The sequence below is a fragment of the Haliotis rubra genome, unplaced genomic scaffold (genome assembly GCF_003918875.1).
Source record: "Haliotis rubra isolate DU_JTF1 unplaced genomic scaffold, ASM391887v1 Scf795, whole genome shotgun sequence".
Classification (NCBI taxonomy): domain Eukaryota; kingdom Metazoa; phylum Mollusca; class Gastropoda; order Lepetellida; family Haliotidae; genus Haliotis; species Haliotis rubra.
In genome coordinates this window covers 66,159-76,684 of record NW_025767518.1, presented here as the reverse complement: position 1 = coordinate 76,684, position 10,526 = coordinate 66,159, and the positions used below count along the sequence as shown (strand labels likewise).

At 42.2% G+C, this 10,526-nt stretch overlaps 1 protein-coding gene across 1 annotated transcript; it reads left to right on the top strand.

The window, feature by feature from the left end:
* Positions 1-344: 344 nt before the first annotated feature.
* On the top strand, positions 345-10,227 carry LOC124261302 (autotransporter adhesin BpaC-like). The gene is made up of 4 exons (XM_046695608.1): positions 345-646; positions 6,909-7,002; positions 7,493-8,491; positions 9,792-10,227. Exons 1-4 carry the CDS (start codon positions 350-352, stop codon positions 9,965-9,967), a joined length of 1,566 nt encoding a protein of 521 aa, XP_046551564.1. The 5' UTR covers positions 345-349; the 3' UTR covers positions 9,968-10,227.
* The last annotated feature ends 299 nt before the right edge of the window (positions 10,228-10,526 follow it).

The following is a 10,526-nucleotide window of genomic DNA, read 5'->3' as shown; positions in this document are numbered from 1 at the left end:
TGTTCAAAGCTAAAAGACGTGCAGTGTTAGTACATTTGTTAGGGTGCATTAAAAACTCTAAAAAGCAATCAAGCAGTTGATGGTAGTTGAGGAGATAATAGCTTCTGTATATACTGCTATCCTTCTATAACCTAAGATAAGAAAAGAAATGTGCTTTTTGTGAACAGGCTTAGGTAAGGCCTGATATCCCATGTTTATGTGTCATGGGAACAAGTGAACATGTCAATATGATTCTTGTCTGTCATCTTCATCCCGGAAGTCACGTGATGATACTCCCCAGAAAAAGTTGTTGAAGCTGTTAGCAACTTATTATGTATCGTCCATGTTTTGTTCACAGAAGAAAACAGACATGGTGAACTACGGGTGCAGTATTGTATTGCTCTCCGCCTGTACATTCTTGGCTCCATCTCCAGGACTCACACAGAAGACCTTCTATGGACAACTTGTGTCTGGGGTGTATATGAAGACTCAGGTCCCCAGCTCCTCCTTGTGTCAGTCTGTGTGCTGGTACTCCGTCTCCTGTAGGTCCTGTACCTGGGCTACAAGGACGGGCCTGTGTTCCCTCAGCAGTGAGACCAGGGACACCTCACCAGCCTCCTTCTCTGTCAGTCGACATCACGTCTACACAGAGACGACGGCGCCACAGGTATATTTTTGTTTATCACTGTTCATTGTTATTCTCTGAAGTCGTTTTTCTTGTTTCTATATGTACATGGCCCGGTGGGATAGCCTTGTGGGTAACACGTTGGCTCGTCACGCCGAAGACCCGAGTTTGATCCCCCAAAATGTGTCAAGACCATTTCTGGCGTCCTCGGTGTGATATTGCTTCAGTTTCCCCAGAAATTATTGAGAAAATCTGTCGTAACACTTTGGATGATCGATGCTTGTGCTTTTGATCACTGGGTTGTCTGGTCCAGACTCGATTATTTACAGACCGCCACCATATTAGCTGGAGTATTGCTGAGTGTGGCGTTAAACAACAAACAGTGGGCGGTGGGGTAGCCTAATGGTTAAAGCGTTGGCTCGTCACGCCGAAGACCCGGGTTCGAATCCCCACATGGGTACAATGTGTGAAGCCTATTTCTGGTGTCCCCCGCCGTGACGTTGCTGGAATATTGCTAAAAGCGGCGTAAAACCAAACTCAGTCAGTCAGTAAACAACAAACAAATGCAGTTGTCTGTAGAAGCGGCGTATAACTAAACTCACTCTCTCACTCTAGATGACAAAGCGGTTGGTAGCTTCGTGTTTAAAGCGTTTATCGTCACTTAAGAAGTTCCCAACAACCATTTACAGAGTATGTAGCGTTTCCTTGCTGTCCTTCTTGTGTAGATCGTTAAACAATTGTAGGAAACACAGAGACTCAGTCAAAATCAAATATCGGGAAAGATGTCAAGCCAAATAGCAAAATACAGAAAAAAAACTTAAACTTCCAATTGGAGATATGAGTGTTATTTCACCAGGTGTACATTAGTTGTAACACAAGGTCACCAGCTGACCCCCCTGTTGACCATTTATTGACCATTTGTTGACCACTAGTTGACCACTTCTTGACCGCTGCCTGTCCACCATTTCACAACTTGTTGATCACTAGTTAACAAACCTTCATGATGCTACTAGTTGACCACTGGCTGATACCTGCTGACCACGTGCTGGCCACTAGTTGACCACTGGCTGATACCTGCTTACCACGTGCTGGCCACTAGTTGACCACTTCTTGACCGCTGCCTGTCCACCAGCTCACCACTTGTTGATCACTAGTTAACAAACCTTCATGATGCCACTAGTTGACCACTAGTTGACCACTTGTTGACCATTTGTTGACCACTAGTTGACCACTTCTTGACCGCTGCCTGACCACCAGCTCACCACTTGTTGATCACTAGTTAACAAACCTTCATGATGCCACTAGTTGACCACTGGCTGATACCCGCTGACCACGTGCTGGCCACTAGTTGACCACTTGTTGGCCACTAGTTGACCACTTGTTGACCACTAGTTGACCACTGGCTCAGTTGACCACTGGCTGATACCTGCTGACCACGTGCTGGCCATGTTGACCACTAGTTGACCACTGGCTGATACCTGCTGACCACGTGCTGGCCCACTGGTTGACCACACGTGCTGACCACTGGTTGACCACTGGCTGATACCTGCTGACCACGTGCTGGCCACTAGTTGCTGATACCAGCTGACCACGCTACGACCACTAGTTGACCACTGGCTGATACCTGCTGACCACGTGCTGACCACTAGTTGACCACTGGCTGATACCTGCTGACCACGTGCTGACCACTAGTTGACCACTGGCTGATACCTGCTGACCACGTGCTGACCACTAGTTGACCACTGGCTGATACCTGCTGACCACGTGCTGACCACTAGTTGACCACTGGCTGATACCTGCTGACCACGTGCTGGCCACTAGTTGACCACTTGTTGACCATTTGTTGACCACTAGTTGACCACTAGTTGACCACTTGTTGACCACTAATTGACCACTTCTTGACCGCTACCTGTCCACCAGCTCACAACTTGTTGATCACTAGTTAACAAACCTTCATGATGCCACTAGTTGACCACTGGCTGATACCTGCTGACCACGTGCTGGCCACTAGTTGACCACTATTTGACCACTTGTTGATCATTAGTCAATAAGACATCATGATGTCACCAGTTGACAAAATTAACCTTGCCTTCATTCAAGGATCATATAACTGTGTTACTTTCTTGAAAGCTATTTTCTTTTCAAATATTGTTAACAGTTCATTGCGATATAAGTAAATTTCTCCAAACGTTTTCCATGATGTGATAAACTGACCATCATTACAAGACGTAGAAAAGGCAAAAGATTCTACTGGAATAATACCAAACCATACAGAGACTCATATTGAGACGTGCATGTGTATTCTCAAAACCGAATATTTAAAGATCACATAAACCCTAGGGGGTACAAATACATAAATCACTAACTGGCATCGTTATAAATGAAACCCCGTCATTAAAACTACTCATTTCGACCTTTAATTGACTTAAATCGACCTTTTTGACAACAGTGCACAATTCTCACCCGCGAACGAAATTTCAACCAATCAGAGCGGCGCGTCTCTGTGACGTCATATGAGGAATAGCTTTGAAGGCCGATGCAGAATTCATCTACATTTTAGGGGGTAAATTATCTTGTTTACAGGCTTGTATAAACCTGAAATCGTGACAATTGTTGTGGAAAATGAAAGCTATATGTTCTCACAATCTACTGTCATTTAATTCTGTCTCCTGCTTTGCCTAGTTTCCGAGTTAAAACTTGTTTTCATAGACGATTCTGTCAAAATCGATTGAAGTCGTTAGGCCCTATTTGTATAATGACTGATCTAAATTGATCCCATTTCTGTGTTTGTTTACCTCGATATTTAATCATGTCATGTAAAAATCTGTTTGTATTCTCAAAACAGTGTCGGCCCATAAGTTTTCACATGCAATACAGCAATTAATACTCCCTTGTTGTAACCCGTGTTAGGTGGTATAAACCTACACATGTTATTTGTCATCATTCACTTGATGGTCAGTTAATGAATTTATAACAGGTATAATTAGTGGTAACACACTTAGATTACCCGACAAAGGTTCCCATTTGGCATTTCTTGTGTCTGGAGTAAATATTCAACATTATAAACATCGATCAAAGGATTAACCGATAACACGCTGATTGATTAATTACTTTTATCTTACACAGCGGAATTGTCAAAAGGTAGTGAGTGTTTATGTGTGTAGATTTACTAATCTATACTGAATACACTCTGTCGTGTCGGTGTCTGCGTAAAAACAACGTCCTTCTTTCAAAGGATTAACCGGCAATACATTGATTGATTGCCCATTATTGGCTAACTAAATTACTATTTTTAAAGAAAGGCTGACATTATGCAATTAGTTGCCAGGTGTGCTATCTTGGGTGACCAATGAGACTATACACCAATACCTGAAAAGATTTATCACTTTTTCGTATATTAAACTGTTAAAAGACACATCATTTGGAACAGTTTTGTGGATATTGATGGATAGTATTACTTTCCTCGAACAAGGTAATGGCCTGATATTGTTCCTATAACTTTAATCTGTTTTAATTTTAATATTTGCATTTTGTTTTTATTCATTTGTCGTAGCATTCAACAGAATCATTGTTTTCGCCGTGAAGTGTAATGAGACAGACAACACTAGGGTGTGTGTGCGAATTATGATTCACATTGGCAAACTATAAAATGTCTAGATATTACAGTTCTGTTATAAATTCACTATAAGTATCAGCAGATCGTCTGCTTTGTATTTAGTTTCAAAATGCATACAAGTATGATAATAAACTAATTAGGATTATAAGACCAAATATAAAGACGCACATTGACTAGTATCTACATACTGGTGAGTGGACATTAACCATGTGAATGTAGCAAGAAATTTATCGCGCAGTATTGTGACTTCGACCCCCACCTCGCTTCCGTGGAAGAAATCGTTATGTTATAAGTTGTGTCATGCAAAATCCGTTTGGTTATGATTCCAATACATATTTAACTACGAGTAGAAAGTAGTTTTGATTTTCTAACTTGATGAAAACAAACTATAATCTCATTAATTCTAACAGACTTTACGATTTTCAAAATGGCGGCGATTCTGTCGGGAACATCCGCCAGTCTGAGGATAAATGCTATATAGGTTTGTTTTCACCGAGTTTAAAATCAAAACTACTTTTATTGGTAGTAAAATATGTATTTTATTGATGGCCAATGGGATTTTGCATGACATAGCGTATAACATAACAATTTCTCTCCTGGCAGCGAGGTGGGTGTCAATATAATACCACTTACAATATTATTGTTACTTCGACCACAACCTCACTTCCGAGGAAGAAATCGTTATGTTACAAGTTGTGTCATAGAAAATCTTTATGGTCATCAATCATATACATATTTTACTACAACTAGTAAGTAGTTTTGATTCTTTAACTTCCGTGAAGCGATCTGAACACAAGTAAGATATCGTTTCAGGCTTCCACAACGCTCGCTTCGCACTCACAAACATAACCCATTTAGCACGAACTGCGGGGTCCTGTGGAAATCTGTGCATGGTGACACCATCGCCCGACCCCTAGGAGCAATTGACGACAAAGCAACGATTCGGCATGTTGTCGTTGATGTCGAGAAATCATCAAAATGATGAGCGTGCTACACACTTTCTATACAACTAACTGAAAATCGTTCCTCATATGACGTCACTGCAGTGCTCTGGCGACAGAGTTACGTAACCTGTCTGTGGTTTCGTTGGCGGGCGAGAGAGAAGCAGGCGACTTTTTGGCCACTTTTAATCGCTCGGTATTAATTAACCACAAGTTTTTAAAGAATAAATTTGGTGTTCCGCATAAGACTAACTACAAATCTTTCATATGTAATGGTTAAAAGAGTAACAAAAAACAAAGTTTAGTGGTTCTTTAACGACCAAGAATACCCAGAGCAAGTATGTTCAAATTTTGCGGAATTGGACATCAACCACCATCCACTCGCAAATGACATGAACCGCCATCCACTCGCAAATGACATGAACCACCATCCACTCGCAAATGACATGAACCGCCATCCACTCGCAAATGACATCAACCACCATCCACTCGCAAATGACATCAACCGCCATCCACTCGCAAATGACATCAACCGCCATCCACTCGCAAATGACATGAACCACCATCCACTCGCAAATGACATCAACCACCTTCCACTCGCAAATGACATCAACCACCATCCACTCGCCATCCACTCGCAAATGACATCAACCACCATCCACTCGCGCAAATGACATCAACCACCATCCACTCGCAAATGACATCAACCACCATCCACTCGCAAATGACATCAACCACCTTCCACTCGCAAATGACATCAACCACCATCCACTCGCAAATGACATCAACCACCATCCACTCGCAAATGACATCAACCACCATCCACTCGCAAATGACATCAACCACCATCCACTCGCAAATGACATCAACCACCATCCACTCGCAAATGACATCCTGCATGTACAGTACACACACGTCTTCAGAGAAAAGAAAGTCTCCTTCATCAATGAAAAATATGCCTAAACGTCATACAATTATAAAGTCTGTTATTAGTGCACCTTCTTTGTATACGAAATTGAGTGTGCAGTTATTTTGAAAATATTTTTCACTTAAACATGATGAAACATAGTATGTTTAAAAAAGTCTTCTACATCAATGAAATATATACCTAAACGTCATTCAATTATACAGCCTGTGATATAGTGCACAATAGTGTATACGAAATTGTTGATGGTGTAGTGGTAAAAATGTTTTACTTACTATCTTTGTAAAAAAACCTCCTACATCAACGACTTATACCGAAACGGCGTCGAATTATAGTTTATGTAACAGTACGGCTAAAATGCATTCGAAATTGTTGACAGTACAGTTGCCATGGAAATTCTTTCTTCGCCTAAAATCGAAAAGTACTTTAAAAATGTACCTTTGGTTGTTGTCAGCTAACCGTGCATCACAGTTAAATTAATACTGTTTAATGAGCTTTCTATTTATTAGTCGTTGAAAATATTTTATTCATTAGTTATTGAAATATTTAAACGAGGTGTATGCTGTATACTAAACTGACGTACAAAAGTAAGTATACCCCTGATGCTTTGGTAAAATGTTTTCCTAAAAACAGCGTAATATTTAGAAAAGTGTTTTGATTGTGACTCACAATTCACAAACATTGTGTACGTGTTGCAATAACACCATATATATCGTACCCAATTGGAACATTGCTCGCAAAATATATACTTTTTAAAATAGTCTCAAAACAGCAGGTGTGTTCTTTCTTTGTACATCACTATATATTTTCTGTGTGTTTCAGAGTGTACAACATCCGTGTATCAGACGATCGTGTTCAGCTGAAGAGCTCTGCGTCCCAGTAGAGGCAGGGGGTGATTACATATGTCTAAAGAAGGGTGTGTAAAGTCAATGCCAGATAATAACCAGTCTCAATTAAACGTTAAACGGCAAAATAGCGGTTAACGGTGACTGGTTCTAGCATGGCGCTGAGATCATCACCTTGTGGAACGCGCCAACACTAGGTGTCTCTTTGTCCGATCTAATTTATGTCATCGGATCCCAATTTCGAAGATTGATGTTCATGCTGTTGATCATTGGATTGCCTGGCCCAGATTCGATTATTTACAGACCGCCGCTATCTAGCTGGAATATTGCTGAGTGCGGCGTTAAGCAACAAAAGGATCCGATCTAATAATAAATATGTTGTGTATGGAATTATTAATGAACTGTATTTCCGTGCAATATTAATATTATTTCCAATAAAGCACATTTTTCAGAAAGATTATAGGCACACTTGATATGCTTAGTTCAGTGGATGCTGTTGTTACCAAGAGCAGTGATGACTGGGTTAAGACAATACTTTGACTATCGCCTTTTTGTTAACAGACGTAACTGCCGATGTAACAACTCCTGCAGCTGCGTCTGATATTGATGTCACAGCCGCTCCATCATCAATATCAACATCTCCAGCATCAACTACAGGGACTACCTCAAGAGCAACGACGCCTAATATCACAACGTATGCTGTCACTACAACAACAGGTGGAACGACCAACACGGGTCCAACTGTCACTACAGTAACGAGTGGTTCGACCAACGCGGATCCAACTGTCACTACAGCAACGGGCGGTACGACCAACGCGGATCCAACTGTCACTACAGCAACGGGTGAGGTGACCAACGCGGATCTAACTGTCACTACAGCAACGGGTGAGGTGACCAACGCGGATCCAACTGTCACTACAGCAACGGGCAGTACGACCAACACGGGTCCAACTGTCACTACAGCAACGGGCGGTACGACCAACACGGATCTAACTGTCACTACAGCAACGGGCGAGGTGACCAACTCGGATCTAACTGTCACTACAGCAACGGGCGGTACGACCAACACGGATCCAACTGTCACTACAGCAATGGGTGAGGTGACCAACTCGGATCTAACTGTCACTACAGCAACGGGCGGTACGACCAACACGGATCCAACTGTCACTACAGCAACGGGCGGTACGACCAACACGGATCTAACTGTCACTACAGCAACGGGCGAGGTGACCAACTCGGATCTAACTGTCACTACAGCAACGGGCGGTACGACCAACACGGATCCAACTGTCACTACAGCAATGGGTGAGGTGACCAACACGGATCTAACTGTCACTACAGCAACGGGCGGTAGGACCAACACGGATCCAACTGTCACTACAGCAATGGGTGAGGTGACCAACGCGGATCTAACTGTCACTACAGCAACGGGTGGTACGACCAACACGGATCCAACTGTCACTACAGCAACGGGCGGTACGACCAACACGGATCCAACTGTCACTACAGCAACGGGTGGTACGACCAACGCGGATCCAACTGTCACTACAACAACGGGTGGTACGACCAACACGTCTGCAACTATCTATACTATACAGTTGTAGCGAGAGTAGGGCCGGCTGGGTAACCTAGTGGTTAAAGCGTTCGCTCGACACGCCGAACACCCTGGTTCGATTCCCCACATGGGTACAATGTGTGAAGTCCATTTCTGGTGTCCCCCGCCGTGATATTGCTGGAATATTGTTAAAAGCGGCGTAAAACTAAACTCACTCACTCACTGTAGCGACAGTTACTATCTCTGTTTGTTTGTGTGTTGCTTAAAGCCGCACTCAGCAATATTCAGGCTACATGGCGACGGTCTATAAATAATTTAAATCTCAGTCAGACAATCCAGTGATCAACATCATGAGCATCGATCTACGAGATACATAGAGAATACTAAACGATGTCCCGTGTAATACCATATCTATGAAACGAGTGAATGGTTTGGAATCTAACGACCAAACGCTCGTAAGATACCAATACCATTCACGAGTTTCATAAATATGGTATTACACGGGACATAGTTTAGTATTTTATTTATTACTCACCCAACATTAGCAAAATAATATCGAGCAAAGTACTTCTTTCCAAAGAATTCAACGAGTGTGATGACTCTTAACTTTCCGCGAGTCAAGCAAGGTCTAATACTATTGTGACAGAGGTATTAGCATTGTGACGTCATAACTGTAAACCAGTTTTACGTCATACGTACGGCACCACGTGATTATATTACACAATGTGTAATAACATTGTAAAATTATTAAACAGTGATATCTTCAACGGGTGAGTAATAAAATGACATGACATCTGATCGTGCGATCCCGTTAATCGCCTCTTACGACAAGTATTTGTTTCGGAAAGCCAATTCTAACAGTGTAGCGACACCGGGTACAATTGTCTCAAATGGTAAAGTAATCAATACCATAGCCAACGACCAGTTTAGGTGCGGGAAATTATTCTGTTTTTCAATGCAGACAATTCTAGGCTATAGTCCGTATAGTCCAGCAAGTGGTCCCCCCTCGTAAGAAACAGCGAAAAGTGACAACAAAATAATGATCGTTTGTTGAACAACTTTTTTATTCGGGTTTCCAAAATTATGAGACAAATCATCAGAGTTGGTCTTTCGATTTTATGTGACTGTGCAAAGTTTGATTTTGTTGCATGTATTGGATTTTGTGTTAGTGAGAATTCATCTGTCTCAAATGGGGTCACACGGACTATAATTGTAGATCAAATCTATGTACAACCATAAACCTGTTTATGAAAGTCTGATACATTTGCTGCTGAATTCATGATATAATTCTCACTTGCTTTTTAGGTGCTTGCGTCACCGACTGTCAGGGACGAGTAGGATTCTATCACTCCTGTGGTACCTGCCAGGTGTTTTTTATTTGCTCATGGAATAATTATAAAGTAAGGTCCTGTCCCGATGGTTTGGAATGGAATAATATCAACCAGACCTGTGCTCCTGGACCTTCACCTACTTGCCCTTAGCTCGGACCATGCGACAAATAGAATAAACTTGTACAGTGGAAGCTGTCTAAACCGGCACTCGTCGGGACTGAAGAAACCATCCGGTTTAGAAAAAGCGTACCGGATTGTAGAGATGGCATGGTTACCTACGCCTAGAACTGAACCAGGAGATACATTTTGTATCTGACTTTAAATGCCTGAATCATACCTTGGTAAAGAGGTTGTAACACCCATCCGGTTTACACAGCGAACCGGATTGTAGAGATGGCATGGTTACCTACGATTAGAACTGAACCAGGAGATACAATTTGTATCTGACTTTAAATGCCTGAATCATACCTTGGTCAAGAGGTTGTAACATGGAAGTGGTAGTTGCAGGCTAAAACTTGAGGCAACATTGCTGACAATACATGCCATGCTCCGGATTAGACAGCGCTGATTACTGTATAAACACATTGGGCGGCTCATTTCGTGCCGAGATCCGGAATTGACAGCTGTCGGATTGAAGCGCTGTTAAATGATGATAAATGTACTAGCTACGGACGGAACTGACACTGATGCCGGTGTTGACAATTTGCCG

Bases quoted from the DNA above. Each gene is read 5' to 3' on its own strand.
- LOC124261302 (XM_046695608.1), top strand. From the start codon at position 350: ATGGTGAACTACGGGTGCAGTATTGTATTGCTCTCCGCCTGTACATTC. The intron at 7,003-7,492 runs GTGTGTAAAGTC...TTTTGTTAACAG, and splicing joins TTACATATGTCTAAAGAAGG to ACGTAACTGCCGATGTAACA. The intron at 8,492-9,791 runs GTACGACCAACA...CTTGCTTTTTAG, and splicing joins TGTCACTACAACAACGGGTG to GTGCTTGCGTCACCGACTGT.